The sequence below is a fragment of the Hakea prostrata genome, chromosome 10 (genome assembly GCF_041222555.1).
Source record: "Hakea prostrata isolate BN-2017 chromosome 10, UWA_Hpros_2, whole genome shotgun sequence".
In the NCBI taxonomy this organism is placed as follows: Eukaryota; Viridiplantae; Streptophyta; class Magnoliopsida; order Proteales; family Proteaceae; genus Hakea; species Hakea prostrata.
Genome location: NC_142609.1, coordinates 41,877,052 through 41,901,808, shown reverse-complemented (window position 1 = coordinate 41,901,808; position 24,757 = coordinate 41,877,052). Strand labels below are relative to the sequence as shown.

The 24,757-nt window shown below is 37.5% G+C and overlaps 2 protein-coding genes across 8 annotated transcripts; both read left to right on the top strand.

The window, feature by feature from the left end:
• The first annotated feature begins 2,580 nt into the window (after positions 1-2,580).
• Positions 2,581-12,998, top strand: LOC149003084 (zinc finger protein CONSTANS-LIKE 9-like). Of its 6 annotated transcripts, none has more exons than XM_089138288.1 (6): positions 2,581-2,669; positions 2,761-2,840; positions 9,619-10,377; positions 10,481-10,714; positions 11,449-11,768; positions 12,006-12,998. In XM_089138288.1, the coding sequence occupies exons 3-6, from the start codon at positions 9,790-9,792 to the stop codon at positions 12,133-12,135; spliced, it is 1,272 nt and encodes a 423-aa protein (XP_088994414.1). In that variant the 5' UTR covers positions 2,581-2,669; positions 2,761-2,840; positions 9,619-9,789; the 3' UTR covers positions 12,136-12,998. The 6 variants fall into 6 exon arrangements, with proteins under 6 accessions (XP_088994414.1, XP_088994412.1, XP_088994413.1 ...); XM_089138286.1 differs by lacking the exons at positions 2,581-2,669; positions 2,761-2,840 and adding exons at positions 7,838-8,023; positions 8,605-8,656; XM_089138287.1 differs by lacking the exons at positions 2,581-2,669; positions 2,761-2,840 and adding exons at positions 7,838-8,023; positions 8,204-8,265.
• A 4,057-nt stretch (positions 12,999-17,055) lies between these two features.
• On the top strand, positions 17,056-24,725 carry LOC149003083 (small ribosomal subunit protein mS81 (rPPR8)-like). 2 transcript variants are annotated; one of them, XM_089137472.1, is made up of 2 exons: positions 17,056-19,336; positions 21,950-24,725. In XM_089137472.1, the coding sequence occupies exon 1, from the start codon at positions 17,238-17,240 to the stop codon at positions 19,185-19,187; it is 1,950 nt and encodes a 649-aa protein (XP_088993598.1). In that variant the 5' UTR covers positions 17,056-17,237; the 3' UTR covers positions 19,188-19,336; positions 21,950-24,725. The 2 variants fall into 2 exon arrangements, with proteins under 2 accessions (XP_088993598.1, XP_088993599.1); XM_089137473.1 differs by lacking the exon at positions 21,950-24,725 and adding an exon at positions 21,881-21,898.
• The last annotated feature ends 32 nt before the right edge of the window (positions 24,726-24,757 follow it).

Here is a 24,757-nt window from a genome sequence, read left to right as displayed (position 1 = left end):
AAAATAATTTGCGTCCAACTGAAGTTTTTTTTATTTTTATTTTTTTTTATTTTTATTATTATTATAGCAACAAAAACTTTCTTTTATTCTACCAAAAAAATTAGATTCTGGTTGGAAGGTTTAACAATGTGAAAATTCTTACACTTCTCAAATACTATCTAATTCTTTTTCTTCTTTAGCATTTAGTCTTTTCTTTTATAATGTCATTTTTTTTTATTCAGTTAAATTATAATGTCATGTTAACCTTTTTCTTTTGCGGGAGGGGGGGTGTAAGCATGTTCTCATGTTTGGTAGTAGCGTCGGGGCCATAGCTCAGGGGCAGATTATGTTATTCCATTTATTTTATTTTAATTATGCTTATGAATTCTGACATTCTATTAAAGGTGTCAATTGCGTACCAAAATCATTTAACTTGTCTTGAACCTCCCGTCTACCGCAAATTCCCTGGGCCCACACCTTGTTCAAAATTTGGTATGGTATTGGTTTTAGGTATTCATACCGTTGGTATGTACTGAAACAGTACTGAATTGGTACCATACCAAATTAAGGGATATAAATATAATTTTACAATTAAACACTTTACCTTCTATCCCTAATTCCATGTTTCAGTCTTTCATTTCATCCTTCACTCTTCTTCTTAGATTTACTTGCTTTGTCTCTATTAATATCAGATTCTATCGATTGTTTGATTGCAATTTCATTAGGATCTTAATGGACTAATACCAAAAGTGGCATGGGTTCGTTTGTACCAAAATTGTATCGCATTAGATACCGTGTTTAAACCTATTTTCCTACACCAATTTAATACCGAAACGTACCGAACCGTTTTTGCAAATATCGAAACTGTACCGTGTAAATTCGATAATGTATGGTTCATTTGTTCCAAAATTGTATCGCACTAGATACCGTGTTTAAACTGTTTTCTCACACCGATTTAATAGTGAACCGAACCAAACTGTTTTTGCAAATATTGAAACCGTACCGTGTAAATTCGGTAATGTATGATTTTGAATTTCAGTATTCGAACCGTTTTTACACCTCGTGAAGCACATCTGTGAGGAAGTGTTCCGTCAAACCTTAAGAGCGTATATCTTGGCTTGCCTTTGGTGAGGGAAAATACTTTTCTGGAACATGTATTGCTCTGGCATACAAACATGCGTAGTCTTTTGTTGTTGTGTGGAAATTCGGTAAGGTATGGTTTTGATTTTCAATATTCGAAGTTGGTACTGTACCAATTGACAACCTTACCTTCTATGGCAATTGTATTTTGCACCTCGTGAAGCACATCTGTTAGGAAGCGTTCCATTAAACCTTAAGAGTATATATCTTGGCTTACCTTTGGTGAAGGAAAATATTTTTCTGGAACATGTATTTCTCTGGCATACAAACATAGCAGTAGTCTTTTTGTTGTATGTGGGAACTGGGAAGCAAATAGGCCATGCTTGCTGGTCTTATGAGTGTAAGTTATGCCAGCTCTTCTGTGGCCTTTGATGCCTGCCAGACCAATGGGCGGGCTGGGCTGTAAGAATTTATAGAATTAAGCTGGATGCTGTTTCTATGTATATCCAATATGTGGTTGATCATTTATAAACATATTCCAAGAAGTTATCTGAAATTAATTTCCATTCTCATTCTTTGATATGGCTTTGCCAACGGGCAAGTTGTGATAATGAACGATTATTTGCAGATTGATCTGGGGCTCAAAGAGTAGATTTACTTTTGCAAATACCAGTTCCTTTCTAGTTCTTGGGAATGAACCGACACCTAAAATTGATCCTCTAATTTCTAATTCTATTCCCAATTAAAACCGAGAAATAAGGGTCAAAGTCATCCAAAAAAACCCAGAAATAAGGTGGTAGTGTTGTTTGTCCTGTCTTCACAGCTCATTTTTACTGGATTCCATTACTGAAGTTTTATAAACAGAAATTATTATGCTAAGTGCATTTTATTTTCTTGTTTTTGAACTTATAAATAGAATTTCATTGTGTTACCAAACATGCTTTTTACTCAAGAGTTTCAGCTTAACAGTAGAGATAAAAAATAATTTCTAGAATAAACATATACTGCTAAAAGAGAAGTGGCATCGTGTAGTGTCTACTTTCTTATTTGTTGTCTCTATTTCTTTACAGAATTGTTTGAACTCACGTGCCTCTCCCCTGATGTACTTTCTTACTACTGTGAGAAAAGAATATTCTTCTGGGTTCTTTGGGTTGAATGGAAGTCCTGTATTCTGGAAAACCTCTCATGGAAAACACTGAAAGCTTTTAGTACTTTCTGGGATCTTATATGAGTTGAAATCCTTACCTTCACTGCATGTTTGGTTGGGCAGGTTTAATCAACCATAATATCATTACGTTTGGGACCATTAAAGCATTGATGCTGGAAAAGAGATCTGTGAATTGAGTAAGACAAGAAAGCAGTGGGAGGGACTGCTATAGAGCAGAGGTCGTATGAGTAGGGGACATCTGCTATAGAGCATTATTTTAGTTGGATTCGTATCATGAAGAGATTTGCATCAATCTGACCTATAACTTCAGAAAAGATTGGGCTAGGGAAATGAAACTGCCCTGTATCAAGGCAGTTCTGGTGGCAAATGGAAATCGTACTTTGCAAACAAAGCTTGTCAGAGGAAAGGAAAAGAGAAAGTTAAGCTTAATCCTTCCTTACAGGTTACCCAGATCCATAAAAGATTTCTTCAGACTAAAATATGGTTCTCCTAATTAGGTTATGGTTGCTAATCATGAACTGAAACTTTTGCAGGTAAATCTCATTGGAAGTTATATCGGCCATGCTTGTGTTCTCCTGATTACAAAATACAAGGTGGAGAATCGATGCCCAAGGTAAGAGTACATCAAACTCGAATGCTTTATTCTTGTAATTTGCATAGGGACAGGGAGTGATTGAAACCTGCAGTTGTTAATCTGAGTTGTGGATTTTAAGACCATAAGGAATGTGGTTAACGTCACTGAGACCTGCACCATACAATATGGCCGGTTAGTGCCGTGGCAGTGCAAGCCATTGCATTAATGGCCTGCAAGAAAATACCTAAAACTGCCAGAATATGAAATTGAATTAGGGTTACGATTATTATTAATGAATTTGGTATGAGCATGAAAGAAGACAGACCTTAGGTATGAAAGGATTCGAGGTTGTTATTTATTAATTGTGGTACCAATTTTGTCTCTCAACGAACCACAAAACGTGCAGTTGGAAACTGGAAGGATCAATAGATTGAAATTGTATGTAAAGTCCAAAACAATACCTAAATTTGGAATAGTTTTATCTCCCAGGTTTGGCCATATCTTAGCAAATTTTATCGATATGTTTGGAGAACTTCCCAATTTAAGGTATACAATGCTAATATTGTATAAGCAACAACTAGTTATACGTCCAGAGACTTTATAACAACCAAAATTTGTTTCATTGTCTGAAACCAATCAGCTTTGGCCTTTGAGACATTTTACCGAACGTGTGTTTTGTGTTTCTTGTAGATAATTGATAGACAAAATTTTTCCCTTTCTGGGTAAGAAAAGAGGGGATGTAGTTGTTATCTTGCGCACTGTGCTATGCAATGTTCAGATTTTTGAATTTGACCTATACAAGCATTAGCCTGTGAATTACTGTAGCAATTATTGATCCTGTTAACGTAATCTCATCGGAGGCTTAGTACGGTCCACAGCAGCTAGTAGTGAATTCCCATATCAAAAGACACAACTATCTGATGTGAAATAGAAAAATAAATATTAACGGGGTTGATCCAAGTGGTAAGCAGCTTGGTTACCTTAAGGAAGGTTCCAGTATCGAAACCTTGTGGATGTAAAAAATTCCCATTAAGAGACTCACCCACCACAGCCAGGTGTGGTGACTCGGGTTGAATACCGGATTAGTCAGGGCAAAGCCTAAATAAATGAAATTCAAATGTAGATAATGTAGATAATGGATAGGAAGGGGAAAATAAGGGTTTCACACGACAAAAGATAGAGAAGAATAAGAAGGTAAAGCGAAAGCAAACCTTTTTCATCAAGATTAGGCTTTTACGAGTTTTAGCTTTCCCTCTCCAGTCTCCATTCACCACATACCAATTGTCTCCCACCCAACTCCACTCGCCATTTGGTCAAATGGACCTAGATTTTTATTCGAAGATTCCGCCGTACAAGTTCCCACTTGCCAAATGAAACCCTAAAAAGCGTAAAAGTTGATTAAGGAATATAAGGATAAATCTATGTACATTTGTAATGAAGACAGTAATTGATTACAAGATGTTGGAGTACATTTTTTTTTAAATATGCTTGGTACCCAACTCTTTGAAAATTTTTCTCTCTCTGAATTTCTTTTTTCTTGGCTTTGGCTTCTGAATAAATTGATTTTGCTAGCAAAATAGAATCACGTCTTTGAACGAGCGGAAATCGGAATAACAATTTCACAAAACAGATTGAGGTTGTCATTTTTTTCTCTCTATTCAAACAAGTGTCTTTTTTTGTAAAGGATTTTTTTGTTTCTTGATTCTGGTTAATCAGCCAAATCTGGTTGATCATCCCTTTCAAACTAGCTACCCACATGCTACAGGTTGGACAAATTTTCACAATTCATTTCCTATGTTTGTTTGCAACACTGGGGTTTGGAAAAAGAAGTGGGAAAAATAAATATATGGACCCCATGCATAGTAGGGTGAAGGAGAAGGAAAGGAAAGGGAAGGAAATAAAAGGAAAGTGTAAAAAATGTCAATTGTGTGTTTCATATTTTACTTTTCCATATTTTTCCATATTTTTTTATAAAGTCTCACATATTTTGTAGAGTTTTGAAAATGTTTGAGGTTGGAAAATTAGGTTGCCACCTCACCAAAACTTATAAAACTTGTTTCTAACTTTCACATTCCAAACAACCAAACAATGTACACTTTTAAGATTTAAATGAAAAGTAGTAAAAGTTTATTTTTTTCAATAATTTTTTCACCCTTTTTTTTCCAGCAAACAAACACAGCTTCTAGTGTACGGGACACATCTTAAAGTGTGGAACCTATACTATATGAAGAAAAAAATCACTTTGAAGTGTGGCATCAATAACAAAAAAAAAAAAAATTTAAGAAAAGTTTAGAGGACCCACATTTACTCATGTGGGTATCAAAGATTAACTCTTCAATTCGAACAATCCCTATCAATAGTATTACTTGTGATCTATATTAGCATGATGATCTAAGCCTTTAAGACAAATAAAAAAAAATTCTATTTTCACCTCAAGTGAATTCATATAAGGAACTCTAAAAAGAACAATTTTTCTAGCCCCCCCCCCCCCCAAGAATGATAACAATATGACCTTGTTTGCCATGATGGGAGAATGAGTGTTAACAAAAAAAAGGGGAGAATGAGTACACAAATGATAATTGTACTAAGGTTTTATGCTTAAATTATAAGTTTTTGTTCCATTCCATTTTAAAAGTCTTACCCTTTTCCCTTTTGGTTCTAGCACCCCATTACCAATGGACTCTATCCAAACAACTATGAATTAGGATCCTCTACTCTTGACAATAGTGCATAATCTTATCTAGATGTCGGCTCTATTATATATTAAGAAGGAGATCCACATCTTGAACACTTACAAGGTGAAACCTTGCAAATATATTGTGATACGAGGTTTTTTAGCTGAAAGTGCCTTTAAAGTTCAAATGGTGCATTTTAGGAGTCAAATTTCTTCTACAACTATTGATCATGAGTGGGAGAAGATGAATCCTACACTCTAGAAGAAATTATTGAAGTGCAAGACATTTCCAAAAGTTTGTTCCTTTGTGTGGAAAGCTTGCAATGATAGTTTGGCTTCAACAGCTATATTAAAGGCTAAGGGGATGGCGGTGGATGTGGATTGCAGTGAATGTGAAGGTTTATCTAAATCCATTGTTCACATTTTGTTTCAATGCCGATTGCAAAAAGTGTGTGGCATGGTAGCCCCTCTATCTTGGAAGGTGGATATATAGAGTAACTTCTTTGGCTGAATAGTTTCAAGCGTGGTCTCATTTTGAAGCTCTAGGGAGTAAGGATGCACTTAGACTTAAAAGCTTATGTTCTTTTGTAGCTTGGGGGATTTGGAAAGCCCGAAATGATAAGATGGTAGGGTGGAAAAATTGGGAGCCACAAAGAATTGTGGAAGTTGCTCTCAAAGCATTTTAGGAATTTTTGGAATAAAAATCCAAACCCAATCTAACATTGGCTACAAGTACATTGCTGGAACAACCCTCTTCGGAATTGGTTGAATGGAAGCCTCCCTAGGCCCCTTGTGTGAAAATGATTGTTGATGCTGTTTGGAAGGAAAAGGATCACAAAGGGGGTTTAGGGTTTTTACTCAGAGGTGTCGAAGGGGCGATTCTCCTTGCAAAATTGCAACATGCAGTGTTCCTTATTGCTTTAGAAGGGGAAGCTCTAGCATTTATCTTTGGTTTGCTTGAAGCAGTCGTAGGTTGTTATGAGTTTGTCGAGATGAAATGAGATTGCCAATACTTAATTAATATCCTACTTAGTGAGGAAAGTAGGACTCTACATATCCAATCTATTATCCAGGATATTAGATTTGTATCCTTAAGATTGTTGCTTTTCAAGTCCATTTTTGTTCCTAGGAGAGTGAATCATGTAGCATATCTCTTAGCAAGGAGGGCTAAGAGGGCACTCACAGTGTTGTATACCATTGAGTGGCCATGTTTCGTTGAGTGGTTATGAGAACTATGCTCGGCCATGTCCTTTACACACATTGAATAAATTTATTCCTATAAAAAATTAATAAAAAAATAAAAAAAAGTTAGATAAGATTATATTCTAAAAAATACACAAACTGAACTCAAAACAACTGTCCCACCCATTTTCTTCTTATATAATAGACCAACTATTAACTTATTAAGGAGAGTGGTACCTTAGAATGCTAAATAATCATGTGGATTTATAAGTCCAAAACACACCATGTAAATTATAGTTGGAATCTTCCATTTGTCCGGGTAGAGATTTGTATTTCTTTCATACCTTTTTTTCACCACACATTAAAAGAGGTCTCCCTTTTCCTTGAGAGAGACACACCTTTGAATTCTGACAAGGAAAATAAGATGTGGACTTGCTAATGAGCTCTTCTCTTAATATATGGTGGAAAATTTTGAAGAGACCACAAACATCTATTTGTTTGGGTAAGCATCCAAACTTATAAATCACAATTCAAATCCTAATAAACTAATAACTACTATTTGGTATATGTTTTTTTAGTACTAGTATATACATGTGCTCTTGTTGATCCTGTGTTGGCACAATCTGATAGCAACAACAACACTAAGCAGAAACGTCTTGTTTTTTTTCAATTTGAGGGCGCTTATATTTTAGTTTGAGGTTAAAACAAAGAACAAATTACACAACACTCACTATATTTGGGGTAGAACTTTTGACGACCCACTATTGCCTTATAAATTATATGTTGGCAAGAAACAATAATGGGTGGTCAAAAATTTTGCTCTAAATAGAGTTGGTGCCATGTAATTTACTCTAAAAAAATAGAGGGTCAATATTTATAATAAAAGTAAAGGCTTGAGTCAATACAGGAATTTGATTCACAACATAAAAATGCGAGCATGAATTACTGCTTCGGATTTATCGGGTTTCATTGAAAGTGAGTCAACTCGGATTATTGATGGGTCAGGTGGCGAGTGACGACAAGGGCTTAGTAATAAGAAAGGGAGATAACTATAAATACGCTTACCAGTGCTTTACATTTATTAAAAATAAGTGATGATGAGAAAAAGCGTAGGCCTAACTTTTCAAAGAGGGTGTGGTGGGACCTTACCTCTTTGCACTTTTATCCCAAATTCTCCACCAGAGCTCCCAGATTCTGGATTTATCAATTTCAGCTTCAGGGTTTTAAGATTACATGTTGACACCACCACCATCACCACCCTTATTTGCTCAACAATCACTCTCTTTCTCTCTGTGGTCTTCTTGCTCGTTTTCCTCTATTACCTCATTTCTGGGTCTCTGTTTCAATTTTCAACTCCAATCGTTCGGTAACTTATCTTTCTGCTCTTTCTCCTTTTGTACATACAATCTCTTTTCATTAGTTCATGATGGTGTACTTCTACCTTCTGAAATGGTTATAAGTTTAGAACGACTTGGTGTTGGGTTACTCTAAAAAATTTTCTTTAGCTCTTCTTTAAGATTTCTTGCTTTCTTTTGCATGGAAGTAGCTGAATGAGCCATGGTGCTTAAGATTGCCCTCAAGTTGAATTCATGGCCTCTTAATTGTGAGGTATTCGTCCTTACTAATTGAGCTGTCCTTGGGGTTGATCTAATCGTTGGTTGCTTATCTGTTGGTTTCTTGTCTGAACAATTTTCAGGGTCAGGGGTATAGTAAAGTTGGATTTTTCTCCTGAGTGTGGGTTTGTGATGAATAGATTTTCTCTTTTTCATATTTGAATCTAGTTTCTGAGATATACTGCGGAGATCTCTAGAAACCGGTTTTGACTTGCTCAGATACTGGATTTTCAAGCATGAATTTTGATGAGCTAATATTTATGGGTGTGCTTTTGTTTTGCGTTCTGTCGGATACACGGATTTTTCATGTTTATTATATCTTTTTGAATTTCAGATTGTTTCCTCTTCTGCCAAATAAGTTATATATAAGTAAACAAGGAGAAAAGGTAAGCTCCTTTAAACTAAACTTGAACTCATTTCCCAGTCCTTCGTAGTTTTATCTTATCTTCAAAAGCTCTTGTTTCCCATTACTCATCAGATAAGATACCAATGCTTGTTTTCACTCTGTTCTTGTATATTCATTTAATTTTTCATTTCTAGCTGCCAGAAGACATCAAGGGTTTTTGTTTATCGGTTCAGATGTTCGAAATCTTCTGCCAACCTTGTAGGTAGGTAAAGGTTGCGTAGCAGTTGGCAATGGAGAACCATGTGTCAGTTTGAACCTTTTTTTTTTTTTTCCCTTTTTTTTTTCTTTCTATTTGTTGACTGCTATTATTATATTTGTGTTTGAGGCAGGCCTTGCAGCAGTGTGGTCATGGGTTTAAGTCTAGCAAACAGCCCCTCTATGAAAGCAGGGGTAAGACTGTGTACATTATGACCCTCCCCAGACCCCACAATGGCAAAAGCCTCATGCACTGGGTACTCTTTTTTTAATTATTATTATTAAGTAATTCTCCTCCGCTTCCTATCTATTGTATGTTTCCTCTTATTTTTGTCAAAAAAATTTCAACATGTTTGTTTGCTTAAGATTGAAGCTGTTTGGATTGTATTTAGAATATTTTGCTCCTTTCACTGTAGCATTGCTTTTATTAGTTAAGAAATAAGTGATGAAGATTAATAATGATGCAATTGAACATCTACTCTTGCCGATGTCACTTTCTGGCCACTTGAAACTAAGACGAAAATGGCTAGGAGAATCAATGGTCTTCTGCTCAACTCAACTTAGCCATACTACATGGTTCTTTTTTTTACATCCAGCACTATTCAAAAGATAGTCCTAGAATATGCATGTCTTCTTCTTCTATTCTTCAATGATAAGATATAGCTATTCTGTCTTTGGTGTCTGATTCAAACAATTCAGTTGTCCTTACCTCATTCTATTTTGATTTCTGTTTTTATCTTGTAACAGTGGCATATTGCTGATGTAACACCCTTTGAAGATTGTATATCATTCAACGGGTTGTGTTTCATAAAAGAAAGCTCATTTCAGGGAGTTGAGTTATTATCTGACAAAGAGTTTGGGAAAACTTATTGAGGTTGATTGAATCAGGGTCTGATCCAATAGAAGGGTGAGTAAAATATGGGACAACTATGTGATTTTTGTGGGGAGCAACGGTCAATGATATACTGCCGGTCTGATGCTGCTTGCTTATGTTTGTCCTGTGACCGAAATGTACACTCTGCAAATGCCCTTTCTAAACGCCATTCAAGGACCCTTCTGTGTGAAAGATGCAATTCTCAATCTGCCACAGTGAGGTGTCTTGAAGAGAAGATATCACTTTGTCAAAATTGCGACTGGAATGGGCATGGCAGCTCAACCTTGGATTCAGCACATAAGAGGCAGACAATCAACTGTTACTCAGGGTGCCCTTCTGCAGCAGAACTTTCTAAGATCTGGTCATTTATGCTGGAGTTCCCATCTACAAATGAATCTAATTGTGAAAGGAAATTGGGTTTAATGAGCATTGATGAGGACACCGTCAGTAGTTGTTGGGAGCCTACTGAAAATATCAGCACTATGGACCTTGCTGTTGCAAGCAGAATAAAAGACATGGACAATGTTGATAACTCTGGTATGTTGGTGGGATCCTCTTCAGTGCCTGCCCCGGATCCTATGCCATGCTGTGTAGATCAGCCATCTGGACCTCTGGATTCAATCACAACCAAGGTGAACTATCATTTTGGAATGTATTCTATCTAAGATCAAATGCTTTTGTGTTGGAAATCTTACGGATTGAATTGTAAAAGCTATTCTGTTATTTGATATGCAGTTGAGCTTCCCTGGAAAAAAGATCCTTGGAGTCCGCAAAGATAATGAACTTTATGAAGATTTTAATGTGGGTGATGTTGATATGAACTTTGAGACCTATGAAGAGCTGTTTGGCATGTTCCAAAATGATTCAGAAAAGATTTTTGAGGATATGGATGGTGGAATTGATACCTTGTTTGTGACAAACGAGATATCTCATGCGGATTCCAACAGTCAGGGTGAATTTGTGACAGAGGTTTTCTCTCTTACTCGTTCTTCTATTTTGGGATTTTGTGTCTTTTTATTATATTCTTATGGCTGAATATATATGTACTCTTAATTATGACTTTTGGTTGCACCTGTATTTACTTTATATCAATTTGCTTTCATGGATATCTTCCACTTATTGAATCCTGTAAACCCTTTTTTTCCCCAGAAGTTTCTTACTTTACCTATTAGATTTGTTCACCATTTTGACTCCCCAAAGTTTGTACATTCTTTAGGATGATCCAACTATCTAAAAGCTTCTATGTGCTTGTTGTAGCTACCTTAAATTTCCTGGTTACAGGAGGAAGTTGATCTCTTGTCATTGTAAATATTTCACCCAAATCGTAGGGCTTGTTTTGGGAACAAATTCCACCTGTCCATGTATGAGAATGCTTCTGTAGTAACTGTGGAAGTGTTGATTTGTTAGTATATCATCTTCGAAAACATTTCAAACATGACAGAGTAGAAAAAAGAGGATTAAAAGTTTTTATGCCCTTTCTCTTCTTGTGGCTTTAAAAGAAGAAAGGAAAGTGCTACTTATATCAGATGACCATTGGAATCTATATGCCATTTTAATGCCAACATTATGTGGTCCCATATGTATATGAATCTGATTAGTGAGTAGTCAATGAGTATCTTGCTCTCGCTGTTGCATCTGACAGTCATCCTGTTTAATTCCTCTCTGTTTTCAAATGACCTATGATTTATTCTCTCTTTTTGCAGGGATATTCGGCTGGAAATATCAATGCACTGCAGCCAGAATGTAGCAATGCAGCCTCTGCTGCATCTGCTGATTCCAGAATCAGCAGCAAAACTGAACCTAACCGCTGCTTTTATTCAAAACAAGCACATTCAAGCCTATCGCTTTCATTTTCAGGCCTGACTGGAGAAAGTGGTGGTGGCGATTACCAAGATTGTGGTATATCATCAATGATATCGATGGGTGAGCCTCCGTGGTTACCTCCTTGTCCAGAGAATTCATTCCCATCAGCTAGCAGGGACAGTGCTGTCATGCGTTACAAGGCCAAGAGGAATAGTAGGAGGTAACTGTTCCCAAAATATATTTTCAATAGCATTACACTTTCAGCTCTTTGTTCCATTCAATTATCCACACTTTTCTTTTCCCATTTGATTTCATGGGTTTGTCCACCTTGCATGTGCCCCTATTGTGGAATAAAGTAACATAAATTGGCAGGATTTGTATGATGTTCAATAGATTCCCCCTCTGGAGTTTCGTGTGATTTAAGAAATTAAAAATTTTCCTTTCTATTGCCAAACAGGTTTGAGAAGCAGATCAGGTATGCATCTCGTAAGGCCAGAGCCGATGTAAGAAGGCGTGAGAAAGGTCGGTTTGTCAAGGCAGGCGATACATATGACTATGACCCATTGTGTCAAACCAGAAGCTACTGAGAGTACAGTTTTATATGAAAAGAGAAAGGCTGGTTTAAGATCAACTTTGGGAAATTCCAAATTGATTGTGTTTTAAGAGGTTTGATCCGTTCCCTTGCTTCTGTTTGCAGTGACATTGTATACTTGCTTCCACTGTGGTGCAGGCTTTGTCATCTGTAAATTAGTTTTTTAAAAAAGAAGAATTCAAGGGAGAGGGGGTGGGGAATGAATGGCTGATGCAGGAGGTGAGTTCGTGGGATTTTGGAATGCTTCATCTGCAACAAATATGGATTGTGGCGTCTTCCCAATCGCATTTCTCTTCTGCTTCTGTTCAACTAATCCTGTAGTTTCTATTTCTTTTACCTTTTTGAAGCATAGATACATGTTTTACCCTTTCTAGGAAAGGGAAACAGATCTCATCCCTGTGTAACTTCAACACCCCCCCCCCCCACCCCGGAAAAAAATATGATGAAATGTAAATTTGCTTGTTCAGTACCTTCCCTTTGACTTTGCTACACTTGATAGGATGATCAACCATGGCAACATGGGTGGGGATTTGATATGTAGCAGAAGGTTATCTACGTACCCAATATTGCAGGATATCCCATGTAAAGAAGAAAAGAGCTGTTTTTAATTTGGGTTTGTAGAATGTAAATTGGCCTAGGAGGACCAGCCCCTGACAGTGTTGTATTCTTATTATTGTTCAGTCACCTGACTTCCTTTAAATAATAGAAGCTGTTTATCACCTTTAGTAACTTGCAATTTTGCCTGCTTCGAATGATTATAGCTTTTGTATGAAGAGCACAAGGTTATAAACTTAAAATTGCTAGTTCTCTCTTAGCACTCTACAGAAAATACATCTTTGCACTTCCTAGTTGCTGATGCTTATCTTGATTCTGGCAGGCCAGACCATACCATGTTTTATACCCTATTGTTGGTAGAATGTGCCAATTTCAGGTGACAAAAACATAGTCTGCCCAACAGATGTTAGGCAAGATGAGTCTGAATTCAGGTTTCTGCTCTTCTTTATATTTTTTTCACCACACATTAAGAGGGCGGCTCTATCAGCGTCTACCTTTGGCTTTTCTGGTTAGAATTCAAAAGTGGGTTTTCTTCCTAATGTGTGCTAGAAAGGTATAAGAAAGTACAAACTTCTACCTGACAAGTAATGGATCAGCTTTCTTGGCTTGAAACCACCTAAAGAAAGGAATCGCTTCTAGACAATATTCACTGTCAAGCAACAGGCAGAAGCCTAATGTGGGAAGAGCTGGTTTACATCTTCTACTTCTTAATCTCATACTTCCCAAGGCTGGGGCTACCAAACTCAGTGCATGTCACATAGCATGACCTAATAAAAAATTTCCTTGTAATCGGTAACCTATGATGCCTAACTGCAATTAACTGTCACTGTCATCCAAGGTATGTGCCTGAAACAAACGAGTTGTCTGATTGAAACAAGCTATTAGGTCTTCCGTTTCCATTAAGCAACAAACACAATCTGATACCGATGGATTACCTACTTCCCAGGAATGGAACTTTGCCCCTTTTCAATTATGCTCAATTAAAGGAAACAGAAAAGACATTGATCTGCAATAAACAATAGACGTGCAGGTAGGTAGATTTGCATCACTGTGTATGCCTACATCAGGAAACAGAGTGAAATATTTCTGATTTGGATTCAGCGAATTCTCATTCTGGGTGGATATCTGTTTTCTTTCATGAGGGATTACAAAAAGGGGGGAAATTTTTCTAACTTCTCTTTTTCCAAGGATAGAAAGGAACCAAAAAAGTAGTAGCCAAGCCATTTTATACTTTCCAGAATAAATGTTCCTTCAATAAGGAGGGGGTATTCCTTTCTAAATCCTACAGTCATGCTTTTCTCAAACCCTAGGATCCAAAGGGGAAGATGAAGGGAAATATTTCCTTCTTTTTTTTTTTTTTGGTAACCGAAACTTTAATTAGAAGAGTGGCAAGAAAAAGCCAAGACATCCTGATTACAAGCTTCAAGAAGCCAATGATGGAATTAGGCCAGCCGCCTACTTGCCGGACGGGCCTTCCAGCTAGATAATCGGCCCGGTTGCCCACTAGAACAAAATGACCGCCAGCGGTTCCGAGAGTTGGCGATGTCCTCCACCCCCGGCCGCTCCCGGGTGGGTCCACAAGCATGTGTGGCCTCGGTCCATTCCCCTTCTTGCCCCGTTTACCCCGGTCGCCTCCCCAGGCCGTGAGAAATATTTCCTTCGGATGACCCAGCCTGAAGGGAATTAGGCTTATTAATAAGTATCCAAGAATGCTTGATAAGAAGGGCTTTATTATTAGTTCAAGAACTTATAAACCCTAATCTGCCACATAAATAGCTCAAAACAGGGTATAGAGCAAGAACTAAGGAAGGAATAGAAGCAAGAATTTATTTGATAAGAACTTGTCTACCTAACCAACGGGGGTTGGTCCAAGTGGTAAGCAGCTTGGTCCGCTTAAGCAAGATTCCGATATCGAAACCTTGTGGATGCAAAAAATCCCCGCTGGGAGACTCACCCACCACAGCCAAGTGTGCGACCCGGAGTAGAACACCGGATTAGTCAGGGCAAAGCCTTGAAAATCAGGGTTGACAAAAAAAAAAAAAAAAAAGAACTTGTCTACCTACATATTTAAAAGTAAGTGCCTAGACATTAGAGGGAGGCATTTTGGGAATACCCAGCTTCTAACTTAGAAAATCACAAATCTCAGAAGAGAAAGAGAGAGGGAGGGGGATAAGTTAAAAAAATTAGTTTTGAATCCTTGATGTGATCTTTTTTTTTTTAATAAAGGAATGAAACTTATGCTAGGATAAACATGTCTTCCTCAAGAGACTTACTGGTTTGTAAAGGCATTGAAAGTGTCTGCTAAGAGTCTCAAATAACCAAAAAAGCTTGGGTTAGAACCCAATAACTTGATTTGTAATGGTCTAATTTAAATATCCAAAAGTTTAATAAGAAAATAAAAATATAGTAGAATCAGTTCAAGCAAGCCACATCAGCATTAACTGATAAATTTTGTTGTGTACGGGTAGAGTTGTGGGAAGGAAAACTTTACTTCTTTGCTAGTAGAATTGGGCTCATACATTTGGTCTTTCAAGCCGCCTGTCTCTATTGGTATGATATTTTCTTTATTTTTAAATCCATTATCTATGAGATGGAATTATTATTTTTGCCTTACTCTGGAAAATCTAAGAAACCTCTCGCTTCCTCCACTCTATCAGCTAGCCGGATATTTGTCGCCCAAAACTCAAAGGAGGCTTGGGCATTTGCTTCATCCAAGATGTTAATGCTGCCTGGCTTTTGAAATTGATCCGAAAGATTGCTTTTCAAGATGTTTCCATCTTGTTGATTGGGTTTATTCCTACCTCTTCAAATCTAACTCAATTTGGATTGTTTCTCTCCCTTCTAACCCCTATTGGGTTTGCGGAACGATCCTCCTATTGAGACCGATTGCCCTTTTTGTTATATCCACCACATCTCCTTTGCCTCCTCCATTTCTTGCTGGTTTGACCTCTAGCATTTGATGGGCAACCTTTTTAGCTTCCTTGGCCCCACACTGTGTATGAGTCTTGTATCCCAAATATGTTGTCTTCCACCTTCATTTATGGTGCTTCTTGGTCCTAGTACTTCACCCTTGTCTCACATTTGGATCTCCTTTCCCCCCCCCCCCCCTTTGGGCATCCCTCGACACCTCCCCATATGGCTTCCCTCCCCTCCAAAACTCTTACCACCTCAACGGCCTGGAATCTATTCCTTTCACTCCCCTTCCCCTTGTCCCTTGGGCCCCCCTTGGTTTGCTTCAAAGGGCACATGCCGTGCCACTCATGCAGTCACCCTCCAAAGCCCTTAACCTTTGCCTTTTACCTAGGTTTTTCTCATTAGACAACATACCCTTGCCATCCCTAACTGTACTTTATGTTAGAATGGTTCAAAGGACCTCGACCACCTCTTCTTCACTTCCCCCTTTTCAGTCTCCCATTGGGAAATCCTTAGCCTTTGCTTGGCCTTGTTCTAGAGGCTTCTTTGACTTTGTTTGAGATTGGTCTTGGATTTTGAGGAATTTTACCGAATTCTCTATCTATGATCAGGTTGGCAAGTTGGTTTTCTGTGCTACTCTCCACCACTTGTGGTGGGACTATCAGTTTGGGAGATGGACTTTCAAGTCCCACTCTTTTGACATGATTTGGAAAACCATCTCTTTTGATATCTCTATTAGGCTTCAATTAATTTTTCAAATCCCCTATTGCAATCCCCTAGGAAACATGTTCATTATTGTCTCCTGGGATCTTGGCTATCCCCTCCAGCCTCCTCTTGAAGATTGGTTCCCCCCCCCCTTTGTACATTATCTTCCTTCCCTTTTAGGGCTTTTGGTAAAATTTTCTATTCATTTAAAAAAAGAAAAAAAATGTTGTTTGAAACTTGTTTTCTTTTCTGACAAAAAAAAAAAAAACTTTTTTCTTTCAAAACCTTTTAAATAAAAAAATGAAATCCTCTATTTAGGCATCTAATCTATTTTTCACTGGCAATCAAAAAAATAAATCTTTTTTACCTTCTCGCCACACCCTATTTAAAAGTTGGCCCTATATGTTTGCATTTCAAGTTGTTATTTGGGTCTTCATTCTTTAGCTTAGTTCGTCTGTATCCCTCATTTTCTTTTCCTTTTTACATTCTCTCACTTTTTGCCTCTCATTTTTTTTCCTATAATAATAGTTTATTTATACATTTACTAAAAAAGATTTTTTGGGGAGATCGGTAATCAAAGTTTATTTATACAGACTTTACCGACAAAAAAAACCAAACATTTTGTCGAAAAATATTTCTAGAAACAAACACGCCTAAAGGATTGGTTAGAGTTCCTCGTTTTCTCTTGTAAAATATAAAACGAAGACTTTCATTTTTTTTTTTTTGAATTAACAAAGAAGAATTGTGTTCGGTTGGCCTAAAACCCTAACCCTAACTCCTTCCAGTTCTCCGCATTGACTACGGATTAGAGATATTCCTCATGAATCCCGATTCATAAGGAGTCAGCACAGAACTACTCGAGAGTGTGAAGCGCAAGACCCTAGTTCTATTCCAAATATTTGTGCTACAGATCGTGGTGGAAGGATGAGAAGCTCATGGCGATTCCTCCTCGTTCGTAGCCATTATCGATCTTCCAGTTGCAGCTCGGCAATCGAGTTTATGTCTAAGGGCTTACAGGTAAGGCAGCTGAATCCTCATAAACCTCATTGCATTTCTTCAGTTTCTGCACGACATGGGTATCCAAATGGCACTCCATTCTTGTCTGAATCGGTTACAAGGAATCCTGGCCATCGTAGCTTTTCGTCAGAACCGGCTATGGAGCATAAAGATCCCGATCACGACCAAGCCCTTCTCTTAGCCGATATGTTCTCCAGGACAAGTAGCTCTGTTGACATCTATAACGAACTAGAATCAATTAAACCTTCTGTTAGCCACGAGTTGGCGTTGACAGTATTAAAAAATCTTGATGAGAACCCGAAGGCTGCTCGAAGCTTTTTTGATTGGGTTTCGGAGATCCACAACGAGAAAGTGAGCTCGAAGACGTATAATTTGTTTCTTGGTACCCTGGGTACCAAAGACCATGTGAACGAGTTCTGGGATTTGGTTGAGATCATGAGGAAGAAAGGATATGGAGTTTCTAAGGGCACCTTTCTCAAGGTGTCTGGCAATTTTGAGAAAGAAGGACTGGCTAGCGATCTAGATAAATTGAATGGGTTGTTCTCAAAATCTGGAGACAATTCTGTTGAGAATATTTGTTCTAAAATCTGCAAGATTATTAAGCAAGACGAGTGGAGCGAAGATCTTCAAAATAGACTTAGAGATCTGGATGTTAGTATGTCCAGCAATTTAGTCTCAATGATCCTGGAGCGGCTTAGCTTGGATCCTGTTAAAGCATTGATGTTCTTCGAGTGGATTGAGGCCAACCAATCTTTCGAGCACAACAAGCAGACCTACAATATCATGGCTCAGGTTTTGGGTCGAGAAGACTGCATTGAGAGATTTTGGCACATTCTTGACAAAATGAAGGTGGCTGGATATGATATGGAGAAGGAAACCTATCTAACTGTTTACCAGCGGTTTCACAAGAGGAAGATGATAAAGGAAGCTGTGGGCTTGTATGAGTTTGCGATGCATGGCAACAATAAGCCGTCAACTGAGGACTGTACCCATCTTCTAAAGAACATAGTAACCAGCAAAGACCGCCTAGATATGGATCTGTTCTCTAGGGTTGTGAGTATATTTGCGGAGGGAGGGAATGCCTTCAAACACTCTACCTTCGATGCTGTACGTCAATCTTTGAGCAGTGTTGGGAGGTTGAGGGATTGCATTAAGATATTGAAGGCCATGGAGAAAGGTGGTCTTGTGGCTAGGTGTGCCTCTTATGAGGAAGTCATCTTTCAGCTGAGTAGGTCAGGGAAAGTCGACAAAGCTGGTGAGATATTGAGTGATTTGCCAGCATCTTTGGTTAATCAAGATTTTAGGATGTGGGCATCATTAATTCATGGGCAGTGTGTGGCTGGTAATGTAGACAAAGCACGGTCTTGTTTCCTAGAGATGGTGGAAAAGAAGGGTGTTGGAGATGCTCGTTTTGCTTTCGAAGTAATGGTTGATGGGTTTTGCCGTAAGAACAGAGTGGAAGATTTGTGCAAGCTTTTAATTGAGTTGGTTATTGGGAAAGAATTTCAGCCTAGGCGAACCACTTACCAACTCTTGATAGAGAAGTTACTGGCCAAAGGAAGTCTCAAAGAAGCTTTGAGCGTGTTGGAGTTAATGAAAAATAATGATTATCCACCTATCTTGGATCCATTTATTAGTTTTCTCTCGAAATCCGGTACAGGGGAAGACGCTTTGGCCTTTCTGAATGCAATTACATCAAAGAGGTTTCCATCTACAACTGTGGTTCTCCTTGTGTTTGAAGCATTTTTCAAGGCTGGCAGACATAATGAAGCGCATAATTGTCTTTCCAAATGTCCACCCTATATCCGAAATCACGCTGATGTTCTGAATCTTTTCTGTGCTAACCAGCCCCAATAAGTTGGGTAAGGCTATGATTCGTCATTGTTCTTGTGAAACCTGTTGGTGCTGATGCAATTACTGCTCATGTGACCACTTAGACTTCAAGACTTGTGTCTTTGATAGTTTGTGTGAGAATGGGGTTCGGCTGCAACAATATGAACCTTCTGGTATTTATTTTTGTATTCTCCAAACATTCCTCAGTAGGTTTTTCAAGTGACTAGTTGTTGACTAATAGTGGATTTTATATGCCAAGCTGCACCACCTACTTTCCTTTTTCTTTTTCCCCTTTTTTCCCGTTTACTTCAAACATCAATGATATTCTTTTGAATGCTGAAATAAGTTTCTATATTGCAAATGAAGGATCATGTAGCATTTGTGTGGCTAGTTTACAAGGTTCCTTTCACTTGAACTTCAGGGGAGAATTTGAATTTTTTCATTCATTTTCAACCTGCTATATCGTGAAACATTTGGGGAAGAGATCTTTGTTCTTACATTGATGTTTAGTATATATGATGGTTCATAATCATCTACATATAGATCATGTATTAGCCAAGAAGATAATCAGCAAAACACTTACGTGGAAAGCTGTATGCATGAGTATTTTGAGTGAATTTCTTCAGTTACTTCAGGCTCCACTTGTTTCAGTATAAAAGAGTATAACAACAACAACAACCAATAAGCCTTTGTCCCAATTAAGGTCGGCAATGTGGATTCTTGCCTTCCAATTAGCTATGTTTGAGGCTGTATTAAATACAAGGCCTAAGCTATGCTGCATATCCTTTCTCACCACTTCTCTTTAAGGTTATCTTAGTTTTGCCCGTAGTTCTTCTGTTTCCTTCAATTTGGATTAAATCGTTTCTCCATATAGGGGCATTTAAAGGCCTATGGTGAACATGGTCGTGCCACCTCTATTGACTTTCTCGCAACTTATCATTCATTGAAGCTCTTGTCACACTAGCTTTAATAGGATAATTCATTATCTTATCCTTACTAATTGTGCCTCTCATTCATCTTAACATCCTCATTTCAGTTATTCTGAGTTTATCTATATGATATTTCTTGACAGCCCAACATTTTCACTGTACGTCATAGTTGGTCGTACAATGTCCTATAAAATTTCCCTTGAACTTTGGAGTAATACATCAATTATACAAGACTTTGGATGCACCTCTCCACTTCATCCACCTTATTTTAATTCTTTAGGAAACATTGTCATTTATATCACATTTTTTATTTATGATTGAATCAAAGTATTTAAAATAATCACTTTGTGGAATCGCCTTCTCATCAAGTTTCACCACCTCATCAACCGGCTGATCATGACCAAAGTTACAACTAGATATTCCATCTTTGTTCTACTTACTTTAAAGCCTTTTGATTTCAAAGTTGTTCTTCATGATTCTAACTTGGTACTAATCCCTACTTTTATCTCATACATCAAAACAATATCATCAGCCAAAAAATAATAATAATAATAATAATAATAATAATAATAATAATAATAATAATAATAATAATAATAATACACCAAGGAAACTCATCTTAGATGTCTTTGGATAAATCATCCATTATAGGTACAAATAAATATGGGTTTAAAACTAATCCTTAGTGTAGCCCAACTGTAATTGGGAATTCACCACCTTGTCCCCCTCACCGTTCTTACACTTGTCATTGAACCATCATGCATATTTTTAATTGTGTCCACATATTTACATACGACAATTCTTTTTTCTAGTACTTTCCATATTAATGTTTTAGGGATTATCAAAATATTTATTCACTCAATTTTTCCATAAAACAATTCCTTGGGAATGTGGTGCTTTGCTTGATGTGAGTTCTCAACAGGGAAAAGAGAAGGAAAAGAAAAGAATAGAGAGAGTGAGGGCTTCAACATCTGGCATATTTGAATTCCAGTTTAAATTGATGTGCCTATTGATTGAGGTCCTGGATTTGGTGCTACTGCAACTCCGTAACCATTTGATCAATGACTTGTCATGGAGATTGTCAAGAACATTAGAGACCAGTCTTTGTGGTTGCCAAGTTTGCAAGTGTCCGTGCCTGGTTGGACCCACTTCGTCGAGTTTGGCGACTTCCAAATGAGAGGGGTGTTGATTTTTGTTATCCTATTCTCTGCTTTATCTCTTGGCATCTTCTTGATTGCTATTGGAGTTGGCGTTTACCTTGGTTGATGATAATGGCAACATTCATGGGACTGCCAGGTGTATAGTGAATTTCCTTCATTCCTTCTTTGCCTAGGGTTTCGAAGTTGTTTTGCTTCCCTTGATGCATGCTGGTCTTGTTGCTTTCACACATCTCTTGTTTGCTGTGTGGTCAATAATTTTCTGATATGAGTGAAATATTATAAACTAATTGATTTCTCTGATACGTATTTTTCTTCCCAATTGTTCTTTCAAGTGTTGTAGGACTGTATTAGCATTTCTATGGTCTTATTACAATATCACCTTGACAACTAATCCCGTCTTCTCACAGATGTTTTGTTTGAAGAAAACTGGTGAATTCTTAGGATTTGTAATAATTCAGTGGAGGTAGCTGGAAGGATATAATATTAGTTTTGATATTTGCATTAAGACTTGCAATTTAAATGCTCATGGATTAAATGTGTCCCACAACAGTCTGGAATTATTGTAACTTCTGGAAATTTGTTCATTCTTTATAGAGAGTTACAACTGAAATTTTTTCTGTCATTACAGTGAAATGGTGGTGTTGAGCTTTTGATTCTTCTATGTGACATGCATCGATTGACTTTCCTTTCTGGGCAGGGTTTTGTGGTGGCAAAAGGAGCGGAAAAGCAATGGTAAAAGCTTCAATTAAGTTTTCACTTGATATCATCCTTGGTTTCTCCTCATGAATAATTTATATACAAGTGTTAGTGGTGTTATTACTCATGAAATGTTCACATGAATAATATTAATGTGTTTCATCATCAGAGTATCATTCTTGTTTAGATTTGATAGCAAAACAGAATGCTCAGGTCAGGGTATGCCATTGTTGTTTATGCTTGTTTTGTTAGTAAATGCCAAAGTTTAATAATTAGAATATAATGCCATCCTTGAAGGTTTTGTTGGTTTCCAGGATATGGAGTCCAATTATTTATGCGCAATTTCACTGGAATTTAAACAGTGCACCACCACCTCAAGCTATTTTAATCAGGTGAATCAACCAATTTATATAATGATGCTGTGTTCCTTATCTTCACTATTGGAGTATTGCCAGCTGCTACTTGGAAACATATATAGTGTTTCTGTACTTATTCAGCATCTCAATAGCAGAAGAAGCAAGTGCTAGATGCAAAATTTTCTTGTCTGTAAGTTGAAGTTTTCCCCGATCTGCTCTACTCCCGGACCTGACTCTTGGATGTGGGGTTTGACTGGCAGTCGTACTGTCACAGTCCTATCAACCTATTATCTGGCTCTTAATCACAAAAACGAGAACATGGCATGAACCTTTCAAGGAACCCTTATCTAGGGTGGCTAAAATTACCCAAAAATGTAACATTTCCTTTGGAGATGTTGCTCTGAGCCTCTGATAACTTAGTAGTAAAGAGTTTGCCATTCATCAGAAATATAGCCTGTTACCTGATATTCCAATTTGTGGGGTACTATATAAATGTGTTACTCATACACTCTTTTATAAGGACTTGCCTTCATTTGGTAGAAAGCTTCTGCTATTAGTTCCTCAAGGCTTTGCCAGGAACTTCCGTGGCTGGTTTTCCTCATCAGTTCCTTACTGCATCTTCCTCAATGCTATATCCAGGTGAAGCCTTTCTACAATGGATGAAAATCATGAAATTGCTATGGTGTAATTAGAAATTTCCATTATAAATTTTTCTAAATTTATTTGATTTTTCCTAATCATCTGTTTGTAAGGTATTTTGTCATTGATGTATCAAATTAGTCAAAATTGCCATGTTAGCACCATGATGAATTGGGATCTTCTACCCTCTAAGGTAGAGGATTGTGCTTGCCTTACTCTTTTCCACCACTCATTTAAGAGGGCTCACTTCTGATCTATTTTGTTAGTGTTTAGAGATGAGCCACTTCCTAAATCATTGGTGGAAAGAAGTGAGGGGAGCACCGTCTTTTACCTCCAATCTAGACCCAAGTTGCTCTCTGTTCCATTTATCCTTACATCCCTCTGACATTCATTTTCTCATTCACCCAGACAGCTTTGGGAGATGATGAGACTGACGGAAGGTCATGAAACAATGATTTGTGATAGGGAGACAGTATTTGTTGCAGGTAGAAGTATGGCTATAGCTGACTGCAGTTTCTTTCAAGCAACTATGGAGGCTGAAGCTAGGAGAGATGGATTGCTCTTGAGTATGACTCTTAAGACTCTGATTCCCAAAGCGTAATTGCTTGCCTAAATGACTCCTATCATTAACCTCACCATGAAAAGGAAAAAGAAATCAATGAGATTTGAATAGTAAGTCAAATTGTGGAAGCTTTGGAAATGGAGATCATAAGACCAATGAATTCAATGTCAATTAGGGCTAGGTTGAGTTAAGAGTATTTCGTGGCCCTGATTGGGCCCTGCTGGGCTTGCATTTTAATTGAGGTTCATAGAGTCGAGCTGAGCTAGGGTTTTACATTTAAGGTTAATTGGGGGTTGGGCTAGTGTCTAAAGGTCAGAGTTTTGAACCCAAACCCTGTTTTGGCTTAGGATAGACCAAGACAGGCTTAGTTCACAATACAAGAGTTTAGATATGATATCTGAATCGATTCCGATTTCTGTCAAACCCTAAAATATCAATTAGAAATCGATTTAAGACCTAAAAATACACTATAAAATAATTAATTTGATGTATTCATTCTAATTCACATCAACGAATTCACCCGATTATAAACCGGTTCCAATTCGAAATGCCTCAAACGGATTGTGAATTACAGTCACAAACATAGCCAAGTTGAAGGGAATCAAAATGTTTGGTCCATAATAAACAGAAAAGAAATGTGTGGTGGGAGAGAGGGGATTTGATACCTCAGTTTCTGTTCTCTAGGAAGAGAGTAGTAAAGAACGAGTCCAAATTCTTTACTAACAAGGTAGAGGATTGTGTTCTTCTTTACACTCAGTATTCGTTTAGGAAGGGATCTACTTCTGAGTACGGGCAAGAGAGTTTGGATTCTCCACTCGCATAGAGAGTGAAATTTAGGATCTGCAAATGTAAGGAGAGCATAAAGAATAGAACCTGTAGACAAGAAAATATCCATACTAATAACTTGCTCCCATATGACCCAAGTAGTAAAGCCAAATCTAGATTCCAGATATATCAGATTGACTAAAAGAAGGGTGACACCAATATTTTAAGAAGATTGCACGATCAGAACCAGATCCTTTTTATGTTTGGAGAAAGGGTTCTTTAGTTCTTTCAATTCTTTGTTTGTGTGATAGGGTCACACACTGTGACCTAGTGAAATGAGAAACAAGTACTTCTTTCATCATCTCTTTCTTGTTTTGAGAAGTATTTAATTTAAATATTTTTTATATTTTTAAAAGCCCGTATTATTATTATTATGTCATGTCGAACCCGATGTCAGTTTTCGTTCGAAGAGATAATTTTCTTATGT

What these genes read in the sequence shown, in the direction of transcription:
- LOC149003084 (XM_089138288.1), top strand. Translation starts at nt 9,790, where the DNA reads ATGGGACAACTATGTGATTTTTGTGGGGAGCAACGGTCAATGATATAC. An exon ending in AGGGTGAATTTGTGACAGAG is followed by an intron (nt 10,715 to 11,448) that starts GTTTTCTCTCTT and finishes CTCTTTTTGCAG; the next exon opens with GGATATTCGGCTGGAAATAT. An exon ending in GCCAAGAGGAATAGTAGGAG is followed by an intron (nt 11,769 to 12,005) that starts GTAACTGTTCCC and finishes ATTGCCAAACAG; the next exon opens with GTTTGAGAAGCAGATCAGGT.
- LOC149003083 (XM_089137472.1), top strand. Translation starts at nt 17,238, where the DNA reads ATGAGAAGCTCATGGCGATTCCTCCTCGTTCGTAGCCATTATCGATCT.